This window comes from Amblyraja radiata, chromosome 5 (genome assembly GCF_010909765.2).
Source record: "Amblyraja radiata isolate CabotCenter1 chromosome 5, sAmbRad1.1.pri, whole genome shotgun sequence".
Classification (NCBI taxonomy): Eukaryota; Metazoa; Chordata; class Chondrichthyes; order Rajiformes; family Rajidae; genus Amblyraja; species Amblyraja radiata.
Genome location: NC_045960.1, coordinates 4956003 through 4974649, shown reverse-complemented (window position 1 = coordinate 4974649; position 18647 = coordinate 4956003). Strand labels below are relative to the sequence as shown.

The following is an 18647-nucleotide window of genomic DNA, read 5'->3' as shown; positions in this document are numbered from 1 at the left end:
TGGTGACACGGAGGTGCAGTTGGTAGACAGCACCACAGACCCGGGTTCCATCCTGACCACGGGTGCTGTCTGTACAGAGTTTGTACCTCCTCCCCGGGTGGGATTTCTCCGGGTGTTCCGGTTTCCTCCCACATTCCTAAGACATGCAGGTTTGTAGTTCGTCGGCTTGTGGAAATTACCCCTAGTGTGTAGGATAGGACTAGCGTATAGGTGATCGCTGGTCAGCCTTGGTGGACCAAAGGGTCTGTTTCCACGCTGTATCTCTAAACTAAATTCAACATCCGGTGCAGATGAGACAATGAAGGAGCCCCGAGAACATAGAACAGAACAGGAACAGGCCCTTCGGCCCACAATATCTGTGCCGAACACAATGCCAGGATAAACTAATCTCATCTGCCTTCATATCATCCACCTCCCACCTTGCTGGCTAGTGGCACAGCTGATAGAGCTGCTGCTACACGGCGCCAGAGGCCCAACCATCCTGCCCTCGAGTGCTGTCTGTGTGGAGTTTGCACCTTTTTTCCCCCCCGAGTCCGCACGGTGCTCTGATTTCCTCCCCCATACCAAAGACGTGCGAATTTGCAGGTTGATTGACTTCTGCAAATTGCTCCTAGTGTATAAGGAGTGAATGACATAGAATTATGCCCCTGTCCCACTTGGGAAACCTGAGCGGAAACCTCTGGAGACTTTGCGCCCCACCCAAGGTTACCGTGCGGTTCCTGGAGGTTGCAGGTGGTTGCCGGAGGTTGCAGGTAGTGGAAGCAGGTAGGGAGACTGACAAAAACCTCCGGGAACCGCACGGAAACCTTGGGTGGGGCGCAAAGTCTCCAGAGGTTTCCGTTCAGGTTTCCTAAGTGGGACAGGGGCATATGTGTGTACGGGCAATCGATGGTTGGCATTGACTCGGTGGGCCAAAGGGCCTGCTTCCATGCTGTTTCTCTCAACTAAATTACAGTACAGGAGGCTGCCTTCCCATTCAACCACCGCACAGCTCTCACAGTTGATTACAGAACCTAAAGACCTGTAAGAAAATGTCATAGGAGCAGAATTAGGCCCAAGGAGTCTACTCCACCATTCAATCATGGCTGTTCCATCATTCCCTCTCAACCCCATTCTCCTGAAATAGAACATATCAGAGGCGTCTTCACTCCGACTTGCTGTCCTTCCTCAAATCAGAAATAGATGGACATCAGAAGAGGATAAATTGGGATCAACATTCAAAATATACCTATGCCGGTGGAACTAGAGGGGGGGGGGGGTTATAGAACAGTACAGCACAGGAACAGGCCCTTCGGCCCACAATGTCTGTGCTGAGCACAATGCCAGGATAAATAAATCTCATCTACACATACACCATCCATATCCCTCCATATCCAACAGCCTCCGAAACATCACTAGCGTATCCTTCCTCAACACGACTCCTGGCAGCGTGTTCCAGCCACTCCCTACTCTCTGTGTTAAAACCTGTCTCCCACCTTCTCCTTTAAACATTGCTCCTCTTACCTGAAAGCTATGCCCCTCTAGTTTTTGACATTTCCACCCTGGGGAAGAAAGTTGACGGTCTACCCTATCTATGCCTCTTTTGGGGTGGAAGATCGACTAATGCAATCAACTCGACGTGCACAAACAGAAGAACAAGCTGTCCTACAACATTAGGCTGTGCACGCCACACGAAAGAAGAATGCCTCTCTCAATTTTCTATCATGTATTTACTGAGTCACCACTTCAGGCATCAAGGAAGGACAAATCAGATGGAAAGCATGGAAAGTTTGCTTTCACCAAGGTCTTATCAGAATGAAATAGTTTGACTATATGAATCAAACTGCAGAGTTCAGGAGGATATCCTTCAATAACAACCCATTCAAAATACATTCCTTCCTCTGGCTTCACAATTTTCAATCCCTTTATTCACCCCTGATTTTTCATTTCTGGCCTTTGTTCCAACCTATCAAAAAAACAAAGATAGACACAAAAAGCTGAATTAACTCAGCGGGTCTGGAGAAAAGGAATAGGTGACGTTTCAGGTCGAGACCTTTAAGGGCCTGTCCCGCAAGCAATTTTTTCGACTGGGACCCGTCATAGTCGCAGCAGATCGCCAAAAAGTTCCAAAATGTTGAAAATCCAGCGGCGACCAGAAAAAGGTACGACTCTTTGGGCGACTACTCACGACCATACAGGCGACATGTGCTCATTCCATATACCCACCACTATGAGTGTGACAAAATTGCCCCTCAGGTTCCTATTAAATCTGCCTCCCCTCACCTTAAACCCATCCTCTTGTTCCTGATTTCCCTATTCTGGGTAAAAGGTAAAACTCTTTGAATCACTTCCCTCTGGAAGGCGACTCCGGACTATCAAAGCAGACAAAAAAAGCAGCTTTTGTCCCCCACGAGTAGCAGCTCCACTCAATAACCAAAAATCTGTAGCCTCCTTTTGCTCTGCTATTTTATTTCATTCACATGTTTAATCGATAATGTTTTATTATTAATGTTTTATGTGTCATTCTTAATTGTCACTGTATGTCATGTTGTCACTTGCGGGCGGAGCACCAAGGCAAATTCCTTGTATGTGAATACTTGGCCAATACATTTATTCATTCATTATCCCTCTCTATTTCTCTCATGATTTTATACACCTCTATAGGATCACCCCTCATCCTCCTGCGCTCCAAGGGATAAAGTCCTAAGTCTTTGGAATTCTTTCCCGACCCGGTTCAGTCATTAACTTCCTTCAAAACAAAGATAAATAGATATTTGGATTTCATGGGAACTAAGGCATGTGGAGTCAGTGTGGGACACAGAGGCTGCGCGGGACATGGTTTCAGCTTTCACTACCTTGCTACACATGATAACAAAGAACCATTGAACCAGCTCAGGACAATGGCGATTAATCTATCTTACTCGATGTTGAGGGCAAACCAAAGCTGATCTCATTCTAGTTTCTGCCACAAAAAAAACAAACAAATTGATGGAAGAACAGTGAATCAGGCAGGATCTGTGGAGGGGAATGGACAGACAATGTTTCAGATTGGGATCTTTCCACAGACACGACCCTTTTTCCTGTTTCTTTTTCTCATGATAACAGCAAATCAATGTCTAATATCTTATTAAAACGCCATTCCAAATATCACAATCATGTTACAGCCGATTCTCCAAGCTTGGAATTTTATTTAGTTTAGTTTAGAGAATCAGCGCAGAAATAGGCTCTTAAGCCCATCGACTCTGCACCGACCAGCGATCCCCGCACACTAGCGCTATCCTACGAACACTAGGAACAACTTACAATAATAACAAGCAAAATTAGCCTACAGACCTGCACGTCTTTGGAGTGTGGGAGGAAACCGGAGCACCCGGGGAAAACCCACGCAGGTCACGGGGAGAGCGCACAAACTCCGTATGGACAGCACTCGTAGTCAGGATGGAACCCGGGTCTCTGGCGCTGTGAGGCAGCAACTCTACCGCTGCGCCACCTTCGCTTGGTTAGAACTACATTACCATACTGCGTGTAGCCAGGGCCTCTGCTCTTCCACTTGGGTCTCAGCACAGCGATGGGAAAATTCCGACGGGGCATGATCAGCATCCGGATGACCTTTTCTATGCCATTTATGATGAAGTATCCTCCCATTTCCTGTTCAAAAGAGGAGAAGTTCAGTTTCTGCTGCGTTGAGAGAGGGGAGGGAGATGAGGGGGGGGGGGGGGGGGGCGACGGAGACGAGAGTTTTATTGTCACACGTCCCGAAACATATAGCAATGAAATAAATGCTCTTACTTGCAGTCGCAGGACTTCAGGTTTGCAAACACAGTACTCACAGCACATTTTGTCAACCCATCTTAAATTGGAATTCAGTAATTCTACTGGCAAGTACTAATTATGATAATTATCCATAGATCAAACGTATCTTTAAAATAGTATCTATCTATGTATCTTTAAAATAGTATCTATCTATGTATCTTTAAAATAGTATCTATGTATCTTTAAAATAGTATCTATCTATCTATGTATTTTTAAAATAGTATCTATCTATCTATCTATCTATGTATCATTAAAATAGTATCTATCTATATATCTTTAAAATAGTATCTATGTATCTTTAAAATAGTATCTATCTATCTATGTATTTTTAAAATAGTATCTATCTATCTATGTATCATTAAAATAGTATCTATCTATATATCTTTAAAATAGTATCTCTCTACCTATGTATCATTAAAATTTACAGCTCAAGGAGAACGGAATGGGAATGATCCCAGGAATGATTGGGTTAACATAGGATGAGCATTTGATGGTACTGGGCCTGTTCTCGCTGGAGTTTAGAAGGGTAAGGGGGTGGATTTCATTGAAAATTATTGAATAGAGAAAGGCCTGGGTGGAGAGGCCGTTTCTGCTACTAGTGGGAGAGACTAGGACTAGAGGTCATAGTCTCAGAATAAAAGGAGTTACCTTTCGAAAGGAGACAAGGAGGAGTTTCTTTAGTCAGAGGGTGGTGAATCTGTGGAATTCATTGCCCCAGACGGCTGTGGAGGCCGAGTCAATGGAAAATTTTAATTTCCTACTCCCAATTCCTCCGTCTACGCCGCATCTGCGCCCAAGATGAGGTGTTCCATACCAGGACATCCGAGATGTCCTCATTCTTTAGGGAACGGGGGTTCCCCTCTCCCATCATAGATGAGGCCCTCACTTGTGTCTCCTCGGTACCCCGCAGCTCCGCCCTTGCTCCCCCTCCCCCTAGTCACAACAGAGACAGAGTCCCCCTAGTCCTTACCTTCCACTCCATCAGCCATCACATACAACACATAATATAACCATATAACAATTACAGCACGGAAACAGACCATCTCGGCCCTACAAGTCCATGCCGAACACATATTCTCCCCTAGTCCCATCTGCCTGCACTCAGACCATAACCCTCCATTCCTTTCTCATCCGTATGCCTATCCAATTTATTTTTAAATGATAAAATCGAACCTGCCTCCACCACTTCCACTGGAAGCTCATTCCACACAGCCACCACACTCTGAGTAAAGAAGTTCCCCCTCATGTTACCCCTAAACTTCTGTCCCTTAATTCTGAAGTCATGTCCTCTTGTTTGAATCTTCCCTACTCTCAATGGGAAAAACTGGTCCACGTCAACTCTGTCTATCCCTCTCATCATTTTAAAGACCTCTATCAAGTCCCCCCTTAACCTTCTGCGCTCCAGAGAATAAAGACCTAACTTATTCAATCTTTCTCTGTAACTTAGTTGCTGAAACCCAGGCAACATTCTAGTAAATCTTCTCTGTACTCTCTCTATTTTGTTGACATCCTTCCTATAACTGGGCGACCAAAATTGTACACCATACTCCAGAATTGGTCTCACCAATGCCTTGTACAATTTTAACATTACATCCCAACTTCTATACTCAATGCTCTGATTTATAAAGGCTAGCATACCAAAAGCTTTCTTTACCACCTATTTATATGAGATTCCACCTTCAGGGAACTATGCAGTTATTCCTAGATCCCTCTGTGCAACTGCATTCCTCAATTCGCTACCATTTACCATGTACGTCCTATTTTGATTTGTCCTGCCAAGATGTAGCACCTCACACTTATCAGCATTAAACTCCATCTGCCATCTTTCAGCCCATTCTTCCAAATGGCCTAAATCTCTCTGTAGACTTTGGAAATCTACTTCATTATCCACAACACCATAGTATCATCTGCATACTTACTAATCCAATTTACCACACTTTCATCCAGATCATTGATGTACATGACAAACAACAGTGGACCCAACACAGATCCCTGTGGCACCCCACTAGTCACCTGCCTCCAACCTGACAAACAGCCATCCACCATTACTCTCTGGTATCTCCCATTCAGCCACTGTTGAATCCATCTTGCTACTCCTGCATTTATACCCAACAATTGAACCTTCTTAACCAACCTTCCATGAGGAACCTTGTCAAAGGCCTTACTAAAGTCCATATAGACAACATCCACTGCTTTACCCTCATCAATTTCCCTAGTAACCCCTTCAAAAAATTCCAGAAGATTAGTCAAACATGACCTTCCATTAATTTGCCCACCACTGAAGTCAAGCTAACAGGTCTATAATTGCTAGGTTTACTCTTAGAACCCTTTTTAAACAATGGAACAACATGCGCAGTACACCAATCCTTGGGCACTATTCCTGTTTCTAATGACATTTGAAATATTTCTGTCATACCCCCTGCTATTTCTACACTAACTTCCCCCAATGTCCTAGGGAATATCCTGTCAGGACCTGGAGACTTATCCACTTTTATATTTTTCAAAAGTGTCAGTACTTCTTTTTCTTTTTCCAGCTCTAATCCTCCAAAATTTCCGCCACCTACAATGGAATCCCACCACTAGCCACATTTTCCCATCTCCATCCCTTTCCGCCTTCCGCAGAGACCGTTCCCTCCGCAACTCCCTAGTTAACTCATCCCTTCCCACCCAAACCACCCCCTCCCCAGGTACTTTCACTTGCAACCGCAGAAGATGCAACACCTGTCCCTATACCTCCTCCCTCGACTATGTCCAGGGACCCCGACAGTCGTTTTCAGTTAGGCAGAGGTTCACTTGCACCTCCTCCAACCTCATCTACTGTATCCGTTGTTCAAGATGTGGACTCTTATTCATTGGCGAGACCAAACGCAGACTGGGCGATCGTTTCGCTGAACACCTTCACTCAGCCCGCCTGAACCAACCTGATCTCCCAGTTGCTGGACATTTTAATTCTCCTTCCCATTCCTACACAGATCTTTCATTCATTGTTCTTTATCTCTCCACACCACCGTCTATATCTCTGGTTACCCATTCCTTCTCTCCAGAGATGCTGCCTGCCCCGCTGAGTTACTCCAGCTTTTTGCATCTATCTTCGGTGTAAACCAGCATCTGCAGTTCCTTCTGACACATGTATGAGCAATGGCTGAGTAGACTTGATGGGCCGAATCCCAGAACTTATGATCACTATTCAAGGTTTGCAGGAAGTAACTGCAGATGCTGGTTTATGCTGAAGACACAAAATTCTGGAGTAACTCAGCAGGTCAGGCAGCATCTCTGGAGAAAAAGAATAGGTGACGTTTCGGGTCGGGAAGCGATGGCCCAGTCTGCGTTTGGTCTCGCCGATGTATAAGAGTCCACACCTTGAACAACGGATACAGTAGATGAGATTGGAGGAGGTGCAAGTGAACCTCTGCCTAACCTGAAAGGACTGTCGGGGTCAGACTGTCTATTTACTATGCAAGGTTTGGTATCTGCTATCTGTTGCTGAATGTTGACATGATTTGGTGGCAATAACTAAGGAAGTGTGCTGTTTATACATACATCCCACACACAAAGCAAACAGAATCTTCTGCAATGCAGTTTAAGGTCTTCACAGTTAAACGATTGATCCAAACATGGAGAGTTAGGAAGGTATCAATCGGTAACTCGGGTGCCACTCTAACCATATTGGGGCATTGTACATTTGCAATTTTCCACAAAGCTCTTCCTAATCAATATCCTATGCCGCTCACAACGTCATTAACTGATCTGATGTTTAGCTTTAGCTCTCTCCATGTTCGCGCCTGCTCACCACGTTATCAACGTCCAACTTGCCCACACCGACCAACATGTCTCAGCTACACTAGTCTCACCTGCCTGTGTTTGGTCCATATCCCTCCAAACCTGTCCTACCCATGTACCTGTCTAACTGTTTCTTAAACGTTGGGATAGTCCCAGCCTCAACTACCTCCTCTGGCAGCTTGTTCCATACACCCACCACCCTTTGCGTAAAAAAGTTACCCCTCAGGTTCCTATAAAATCTTTCCCCCTTCACCTTAAACTGATGCCTTCTGGTTTCGATTCCCCTACTCTGGGAAAGAGTGTGCGTCTGCCCAATCTATTCCTCTCATGAGAAGGGTCTCGGCCCGAAACGTCACCCATTCCTTCTCTCCATAGATGCTGCCTCACCCGCTGAGTTCCTCCAGCATTCTTGTCTACCTTTTTTCAGCATCTGAAGTTCTTTCTTAAACCTCTCATGATCTTATACACCGCTATAAGATCACCCTCATCCCCTACATGTCCGAGTTATATTCCATTTGCCATTCCTTGGTCCACTTTCCCAGTCTCTCCAGACCCAAGCCAACCTTCCTCACTGTCCACCACACCACCGCCTTGGAGCCATCATCAAACACTAATTATTGCCACCAATATTCTCTTCCAAATCATTCATATATATTGACACTACACATAGCACAGGTCTCCAATCCACAGAACAACCCCCCCCCCCCCCCCCCCCCCCGCTATCACCTTCCACCAACCCACATCATTGGCATGCACACCCTCAATCGCGATCTAACCATTCAAACCAGGACCTTGTCAAAAGCCTTGCTACAACCCACACTAAAATCCAAGTAGACCACTTCTACCACCCTGTGCAAGAAAGAACTGCAACTGCTGGTAAAATCGAAGGTAGACACAAAATGCTGGAGTAACTCAGCGGGTGAGGCTGAGTCTGAAGAAGGGTCTCGACCCGAAACTTCGCCCATTCCTTCTCTCCAGAGATGCTGCCTCACCCGCTGAGTTACTCCAGCATTTTGTGTCTACCTTTTTTCAGCATCTGAAGTTCTTTCTTAAACCTCTCATGATCTTATACACCGCTATAAGATCACCCTCATCCCCTACATGTCCGAGTTATATTCCATTTGCCATTCCTTGGTCCACTTTCCCAGTCTCTCCAGACCCAAGCCAACCTTCCTCACTGTCCACCACACCACCGCCTTGGAGCCATCTTCAAATCTATTGCCTTCAATCACCTTTAGACTTTAGATACGGAGCGGAAACAGTCCTACCGAGTGCACGGTGACCAGCGATCACGCCATACGCTTTTTGTGCCAATCTATGGTCCAGTCTTTCCCACGAAAGGAAACCTTTCTTTCCAAATATCAATCAATCCAGTGAATGTAACATTTAGTCTACATACCTCTATGATATATAATCTGCAATGTATATTTAATATTTATATATGTTTATATATACATAGATATACACACAAGCACACACACACACATAAAAGAATGATTAAACCATGTGCATTACTCCTCATGTGGGGCCTCACCACATTCTTCCAATATCCTACTGCATTCCTCTTGCGAGGAAAGACAAGTTATTCTAGATTTAGACTTTAGAGACACAGCATGGAAACGGACCCTTCGAACCACCGAGTCCACGCCGACCAGCAATCACCCCGTACACAAGCACTATCCTATATATCAAGGACAATTGACAATTTTTACCAATGCCAATTAACCCACAAGCCTGTATGTCTTTGGAGTGTGGGAGGAAACCGGAGCACCCGGGGAAAACCCACGCCATCACAGGGAGAAGGTGCAAGCTCTGTACAGACAGCACCCATAGTCAGGATCGAACCCGGGTCTCTGGCGCTGTGAGGCAGCAACTCTACCGCTCTGCCACCTGCCCCAATATTGACAAGACATTGACCTCCAGTTTCTCTCTCCCCTGACTCTCAGTCAGAAGAAGGGTTTCAACCCGAAACGTCACATATTTCTTCTCTCCAGAGATGCTGCCTGTCCCGCTGATTTACTCCAGCATTTTCTGTCAATCTTCAGTGTCAACCAGCATCTACAGTTCCTTCCTACACAGGATATTCTTTGTTCCCTTTCTATTCTATTTGGTTCCCCTGGGCAGATGAACATCCAGATCTCTCTGAACATCAAGACATACTCGCCTCACACTAATTAAACACACCACTCAGCTCCCCTCCTTTTCCCAACCACCACCACCACCACCACGGTCTATCGAATCACCGCAGCCCAGACAGAATCGCCACCGAGGACAAAGGAAATCAGGCTTCAAATAGGAGTTCAGTACCTCTGCTTCTTCGTGATGTTTGATGAGATCTTGAAGAGAGAGGCCGTACAGGTTGCAGAGGGTTGATTTGACCATGATGGGGATCAGACCAAGGCTGTGTTTAATGATGCCTTTGGGGATGCCATTCACTGACCAGCTGATATCTGCCTAAACATAAAGGAACAGGAAAAGTTCATTGCCTCTTGCAAGCCCCTTCAATTTTGACGATTACTTTTACTTTCCCATTCCTTCTTTTAAAAAGCAAATGTTTCATAGGCAAAGGGCCAATTACATGACATCTACTTTCCCCTTGAAAACACAATCATCAACACAGCTCCAGTCAGTACACAGTCTATATCAAAACAAAAGACAGCAGACATTAAACATGTGCCATGATGGCAGAGACACAAGGAACTGCAGAGGCTGGCAGCTTGATCAAAATACAAAGTGCTGGAGTAACTCAGTGGGTCAGGCAGCGCCTGGGGAGAACATGGATAAGCGATGTTTCGGGTCGGGACCCTTCTTCAGACGCTGTTGATCAACTGGAGATCAGTCTGAAGAAAGGCCCTGACCAGAAACGTGGTCTCCATAGATGCTGCCTGGCTCGCAGAGTTATGCCCCTGTCCCACTTAGGAAACCTGAACAGAAACCTCTGGAGACTTTGCGCCCCACCCAAGGTTTACGTGCGGTTCCCGGAGGTTTTTGTCAGTCTCCACTACCTGCTTCCACTACCTGCATCCTCCGGGAACTGCACAGAAACCTTGGGTGGGGCGCAAAGTCTCCAGAGGTTTCCGTTCAGGTTTCCTAAGTGGGACAGGGGCATAAATCCAGCACTTTGTGTCGTCAGCTGCAAACAAGCATCTGTCCTTCCCTGTTTCTACACTTTGTGCTTTAGGCATACAGTGCCCTCCATAATGTTTGGGACAAAGACCCACCATTTATTTATTTGCCTCTGTACTCCACAATTTGAGATTTGTAATAGCAAAAATCACATGTGGTTAAAGTGCACATTGTCAGACTTTAATAAAGGCCATTTTTATACATTTTGGTTTCACCATGTAGAGATTACAGCAGTGTTTATACATAGTCCCCCCATTTCAGGGCACCATAATATTTGGGAGACATGGCTTCACAGGTGTCTGTAATTGCTCAGGTGTGTTTAAATGCCTCCTTAATGCAGGTATAAGAGAGCTCTCAGCACCTAGTCTTTCCTCCAGTCTTTCCATCACCTTTGGAAACTTTTATTGCTGTTTATCAACACGAGGACCAAAGTTGTGCCAATGAAAGTCAAAGAAGCCATTATGAGACTGAGAAACAAGAATAAAACTGTTAGAGACTTCAGCCAAACCTTAGGCTTACCAAAATCAACTGTTTGGAACATCATTAAGAAGAAAGAGAACACTGCTTACTGTTTAAGAAAGAACTGCAGAAGCTGGAAAAATTGAAGGTAGATAAAAATGCTGGAGAAACTCAGCAGGTGAGGCAGCATCTATAGATGCTGCCTCATCCGCTGAGTTTCTCCAGCATTTTAGTCTACCACTGGTGAGCTCACTAATTGCAAAGGGACTGGCAGGCCAAGGAAGACCTCCACAGCTGATGACAGAAGAATTCTCTCTATAATAAAGAAAACCCCCCAAACATCTGTCCAGCAGATCAGAAACACTATTCATGAGTCAGGTGTGGATTTGTCAATGACCACTGTCTGCAGAAGACTTCATGAACAGAAATAAACAGGCTACACTGCAAGATGCGATGGGCCGAATGGCCTACTCCTGCACCTATTTTCTATGTTTCTATGTTTCTAAACCACTGGTTAGCCGCAAAAATAGGATGGCCAGGATACAGTTTGCCAAGAAGTACTTAAAAGAGCAACCACAGTTCTGGAAAAAGATCTTTTGGACAGATGAGACGAAAATCAAGTTATATAAGTGATGGTAAGATGGAGGAGTGAAGGAACTGCCCAAGATCCAAAGCATACCACCTCATCTGTGAAACACGGTGGTGGGGGTGTTATGGCCTGGGCATGTATGGCTGCTGAAGATACTGGCTCACTTATCTTCATTGATGATACAACTGCTGATGGTAGTAGCATAATTAAATCTGAAGTGTATAGACACATCTTATCTGCTCCAGTTCATACAAATGCCTCAAAACTCATTGGCCGGCAGTTCATTCTACAGCAATGATCCCAAACATACTGCTAAATCAACAAAGGATTTTTTCAAAGCTAAAATATAGTCAATTCTTGAGTGGCCAAGTCAATCACATGATCTGAACCCAATTGAGCATGCTTTTTATATGCTGAAGAGAAAACTGAAGGGGACTAGCCCCCAAAACAAGCATAAGCTAAAGATGGCTGCAATACAGGCCTGGCAGAGCATCACCAGAGAAGACACCCAGCAACTGGTGATGTCCATGAATCGCAGACTTCAAGCAGTCATTGCATGCAAAGGATATCCAACAAAATACTAAACATGACTACTTTCATTTACATGACATTGCTGGTGTCCTAAACATTATGGTTATATTGATTAGTGTGGGTGCCAGGGGTTATAGACAATAGGTGCAGGAGTAGGCCATTCGGCACTTTCGAGCCAGCACCACCAATCAATGTGATGATGGCTGATCATCCCCAATCAGTACCCCGTTCCTGCCTTCTCCCCATAATCCCTGACTCCGCTGACTAAGAGCCCCATCTAGCTCTCTCTTGAAGGCATTCATTGAACCTGCCTCCACCGCCTTCTGAGGCAGAGAATTCCACACTCACCACACTGTGAGAAAAAATGTTTCCTTGTCTCCGTTCTAAAGGCTTACTCCTTATTCTTAAACTGGACTCCCACAACATCGGGAACATGTTTCCTGCCTCTAGCGTGCCCAAGCCCTTAAGAATCTTATATGTTTCAATGAGATCCCTCTCATCCTTCTAAATTTCAGAGTGTACAAGCCCAGCTGCTCCATTCACTCAGCATATGAAAGTCCCGCCATTCCGGGAATTATGGGGAGGGGTGGCACGAGAATGGGGTTATATAGATCATTATTATGTAGATCATAGATTATATTGAGGGAGAGATAGATCAGCCATGATTGAATGGCGGAGTCGACTTGATGGGCCGACTGGCTTATAATTCTGCTGCAAGAGCTTGTGAGGTTCTGAACACTTACAGTTAGCTTGCCCTTGTAAGTACTACGCCTGCCTCGGCACTCCGCTGGGTAGATTTTCATGTCACTGCAGATGCTGCCTTTCGGGACGGTTGGGGGACTGATGAGAGCATCTGCAAACACCAGGGTGATGCGCTCATTTTTATAATCGAACTCGAGTGGACGAATATCCTGTGATGAAACACATTTACATAAATTACACAAATATATGTATTTATAGACAGATGGCGCAGCGGTTGAGTTGCTGCCTCACAGCGCCAGAGACCCGGGTTCGATACAGACTGCAGATGCTGGTTTAAATCGAAGATAGACACAAAATGCTGGAGTAACTCAGCGGGACAGGCAGCATCTCTGGAGAGAAGGGATGAGTTACTCCAGCATTTTGTGTCTATCTTCGATTTAAACCAGCATCTGCAGTTCCTCCCTACTGCTTTCTATACGGAGTTTGGACGTTCACCCTGTGACCGCATGGGTTTTCTCCAGGTGCTCCGGTTTCCTCCCACATTCCAAAGACAGGGAAGGGGGCGAGATGGTGGTTATTTCCCTGGGGGAGGGGGCTGAAATGGGCCCAGGGTTGGACAGTGTGGACAAGTTGAGCTGACGGGCCTGTTTCCACGCCTGTGTAACTCTATAAAGATGTACGGTCAGTACTGGAGTTTTAACAAAAAACTGGTTAGGCTGGAACCCCCAGGGAGGCAGAGGAGCGGCATTTAGTGGGGTGGGGGTGAAGGTGGGAGGGTGTATCCCAGAGTGGGAAGAGGTAGCCTAAGGAAGAAGGTAGAGGGGGGGTGTAGTTGCTGTCTCTTGGGAGTGGGGAGTTATTCCCCGGGGTCAAGGTTCCCTCCCTTGGTCAGGGTACAGGGTAGATGTTGTCCACATGTGTGTGTGTGAGGGGGTGGGGGTGAGAGTCAGTGTGTGTGTGTGTGTGTAGTGTGTGTGTGTATGTGTGTGTGTGGAGGGGGGTGTATGTGTGTGTGTGGAGGGGGGGTGTATGTGTGTGTGTGGAGGGGGGGTGTATGTGTGTGTGTGGAGGGGGGGGGTGTATGCAGTGTGTGTGTGTGTGTGTGTGTGTGTGTGTGTGTGTGTGGTGGTTGTGTGTGTGTGTGGTGTAATGGGTATGTGTGTGGAGGGGTTGATGTGTGTGTTGTGGAGGGGGGGTGTAATGTGTATGGTGTGTGGGGGGGGTAATGCGTTTGTGTGTGTGTTTGTGTGGGTGTGTGATGTGTGTGTGTGTGTGGGTGTGTGGAGGGGGGTTGTATGTTGGGGGGTGGTGTTTCAGTGATTGTGTGTGTGTGGTGTGTGTGTGATTGTGTGTTGGTTGCTGGGGTGTCTTTGTGTGTGTGTGGCGGGTTGTTTGTGTGGTGTGTGTGTGTCTGTGTAGTGTGTCGGTGTGTCATGTGTCTGTGGTGTTGTGTGGCGGGGGGTGTGTGTGTGTGTGTGTGTGTGTCTGTGTGTGTGTTGCTTTCTTGTGTGTGTCTGTCTTTTTTGTGTGTGCTGTCGTTTGTGGATGTGTTTGTGTTCTGGGGTGTGTGTGTGGCGGGGGTGTCTGTGGTGATGTGGCGGGGGGGTGTGTTGGTGATGTATGTGTGTGTGTGTAGGTAGTTGTGTGTATGTAGTGTGTGTGTGCTCGGCTGTGGTTTGTGCCTATGTGTATGTGTGGAGGGGGGGTGCTATGCAGGGGTGTGTGTGTTGTGTGGAGTGTGTGTAGGGGGGTGTGTATGCAGTGTGTGTGTGATGGGTTGTGTTATGTGTGTGTGTGGAGGGGGGGGTAGTATGTCGTGTGTGTTGGAGGGGGGGGTGTATGTGTGTGTGGAGGGGGGGTGTATGTGTGTGTGGAGGGGGGGTGTATGTGTGTGTGGAGGGGGGGGTGTATGTGTGTGTGTGTGTGTGTGGAGGGGGGGGTGTATGTGTGTGTGGAGGGGGGGGTGTATGTGTGTGTGGAGGGGGGGTGTATGTGTGTGTGGAGGGGGGGTGTATGTGTGTGTGTGTGTGTGTGGAGGGGGGGTGTATGTGTGTGTATGGAGGGGGGGTGTATGTGTGTGTGGAGGGGGGTATATGTGTGTGTGTGTGTGGAGGGGGGGTGTATGCAGTGTGTGTGTGTGTGTGTGTGTGTGGAGGGGGGGTGTATGTGTGTGTGTGGAGGGGGGGTGTATGTGTGTGTGTGTGTGTGTGAGTGTGTGTGTGTGTGTGTGTGTGGAGGGGGGTGTATGCAGTGTGTGTGTGTGTGTGTGGAGGGGGGGTGTATGTGTGTGTGTATGTGTGGAGGGGGGGTGTATGCAGTGTGAGTGTGAGCAGGGTGAGTGTGAGTGTGAGCAGGAGCAGGGTGAGTGCGAGCAGGGTGAGTGTGAGCAGGGTGCGTGTGAGCAGGGTGAGTGTGTGTGTGTGTGAGCAGGGTGAGTGTGAGCAGGGTGAGTGTGAGCAGGGTGAGCGGGGCGAGCGTGAGCGGGGCGTGCGTGAGCGGGGCGAGCGTGAGCGGGGCGAGCGTGAGCGGGGCGAGCGTGAGCAGGGCGAGCGGTGTGAGTGTGAGCAGCGTGAGTGTGAGCAGGGTGAGTGTGAGCGTGAGCAGGGTGAGTGTGAGCAGTGTGAGTGTGAGCAGGGTGAGTGTGAGCAGTGTGTGTGAGCAGTGTGTGTGAGCAGGGCGAGTGTGAGCAGTGTGTGTGAGCAGTGTGTGTGTGAGCAGTGTGTGTGAGCATGGTGAGTGTGAGCGTGAGCAGGGTGTGTGTGAGCAGGGTGTGTGTGAGCAGGGTGAGTGTGCGCAGGGTGTGTGTGAGCAGGGTGAGTGTGAGCAGGGTGAGTGTGAGCAGGGTGAGTGTACAAGGTGTACAAGGGGAGCCGCCACCCACCTGCACGGCCCGGCTCAGCCCCTCTGCAGCAGCGTGGTTGAAGGAGCGGACATGGGCGGCGACCAGCTGGTGCAGCGCCGCGGCCTGTTGTTGCTGCTGCTCGTGCTCGTGCCCGGCCCGGGCCCCGCTCCACCGGCGCCGCAACACCGGCTCCAGCCTCTCCTCCCCGCACAGCCGCCTCCACCGGCCCGACATCGCCGCCCCGACCCAGCACCGACCCCGCACCGGCCCCGCACTCTGCACCGGCCCCGCACCGGCCCCGCTCCCGCTCCCACAGGCCCGCTCCGGGCGGCTCACACCGGCTCCGCACTCTGGTTCCGCTGCCTGCCTGCCTGTCCCCAGCTGTACTCCAGTCCAGGGGATGTCTCAATCAATGAATGAATGAACTGCAACAACGTGTAGCATCAATAAAGGGCTATGGGCCTATTGCGAGTTTATGTACAGGGAAATATCTATCCATGCACTGTATACTTGTATTTATACTTATGCATTTTAAAAATGTGTGTTGTGTTTTATACTTTGGCAATATAACAATGTTTTTTTATCACACCAATAAAGTTTTTAAATTGAAATTGAATTGAATACACCACACACACACTGCATACACCACACACACACACACACACTGCATACCACACACACACACACACTGCACACACTGCATACACCACACACACACACTGCATACACCACACACACACTGCATACCCCACACACACACTGCATACCCCCCCCCACACACACACACACACACTGCATACACCACACACACACACTGCATACACCACACACACACACACTGCATACCCCCCACACACACACACACTGCATACCCCACACACACACACACTGCACACACCACACACACACACTGCATACACCACACACACACTGCATACACCACACACACACTGCATACCCCCCACACACACACACACTGCATACACCACACACACACACTGCATACACCACACACACACACTGCATACACCAAACACACACACACACACACTGCATACACCACACACACACACACTGCATACACCACACACACACACACTGCATACCCCACACACACACACACACACACTGCACACACACACACTGCATACACACACACACTGCATACCCCACACACACACACACACTGCATACACCACACACACACTGCATATTCCACACACACACACTGCATACCCCCCCCCCCCACACACACACTGCATACACCACACACACACACTGCATAACCCCCCCACACACACACACTGCATACACCACACACACACACACACTGCATACCCCACACACACACACACTGCATACACCACATACACACTGCATACACCACACACACACACACACACTGCATACACCACACACACACACTGCATACACACACACACACTGCATACACCACACACACACACTGCATACACCACACACACACACTGCATACCCCACACACACACACACTGCATACACCACACACATACTGCATACCACACACACACACTGCATACACCACACACACACACTGCATACACCACACACACACACACACTGCATACACCACACACACACACACAGCATACACCACACACACACACACTGCATACACCACACACACTGCATACACCCCACACACACACAACATACACCACACACACACACACTGCATACACCACACACACACTGCATACACCACACACACACACACACTGCATACACCACACACACACACACTGCATACACCACACACATACAGCATACACCACACACACACTGCATACACCACACACACACACACACTGCATACACCGCACACACACACAGCATGCATCGCACACACACTGTATACACCACACACACTGCATACACCGCGCGCACACACACTGCATGCACCGCACACACACTGCATACACACACTGCATACACACACACTGCATACACACACACACGGCATACACACACACTGCATACACACACTGCATACACACACACTGCATACACACACACACACTGCATACACACACTGCATACACACACACACACACACACTGCATACACCACACACACACACACACTGCATGCACACACACACTGCATGCACCGCACACACTGCATGCACACACACGGCATACACCGCACACACACACAGCATGCACCACACACACACACACTGCATGCACCATACACCACACACACTGCATACACCACACACTGCATGCACCGCACACACACACTGCACACACACACAGCATGCACCACACACACACACTGCACACACACACAGCATGCACCACACACACACACTGCATGCACCATACACCACACACACTGCATACACCACACACACTGCATGCACCGCACACACACACTGCATACACCGCACACACACTGCATGCACCACACACACACTGCATGCACCATACACCACACACACACACTGCATGCACCACACACACACTGCATGCACCATACACCACACACACACACACACACTGCATGCACCGCACACACATAGAAACATAGAAATTATGCAGGAGTAGGCCATTCGGCCCTTCGAGCCTGCACCGCCATTCAATATGATCATGGCTGATCATTCAACTCAGTATCCCGTACCTGCCTTCTCTCCATACCCTCTGATCCCCTTAGCCACAAGGGCCACATCTAACTCCCTCTTAAATATAGCCAATGAACTGGCCTCGACTACCCTCTGTGGCAGAGAGTTCCAGAGATTCACCACTCTCTGTGTGAAAAAAGTTCTTCTCATCTCGGTTTTAAAGG

General features: G+C 47.9%; 1 protein-coding gene across 1 annotated transcript in view; it reads right to left on the bottom strand.

The window, feature by feature from the left end:
- polr1b (RNA polymerase I subunit B) overlaps positions 1 to 16046 on the bottom strand; it is a 57305-nt gene extending 41259 nt beyond the window's left edge. Inside the window, exons 1-4 of the mRNA XM_033020540.1 lie at positions 15861 to 16046; positions 13021 to 13188; positions 9880 to 10026; positions 3495 to 3627 (exon numbers count right to left, since the gene is read on the bottom strand). Coding sequence (XP_032876431.1) covers positions 3495 to 3627; positions 9880 to 10026; positions 13021 to 13080 — 340 coding nt within the window. The 5' untranslated portion in view covers positions 13081 to 13188; positions 15861 to 16046. The remainder of the gene's footprint in view (positions 1 to 3494; positions 3628 to 9879; positions 10027 to 13020; positions 13189 to 15860) is intronic.
- Between the last annotated feature and the right edge of the window lie 2601 nt (positions 16047 to 18647).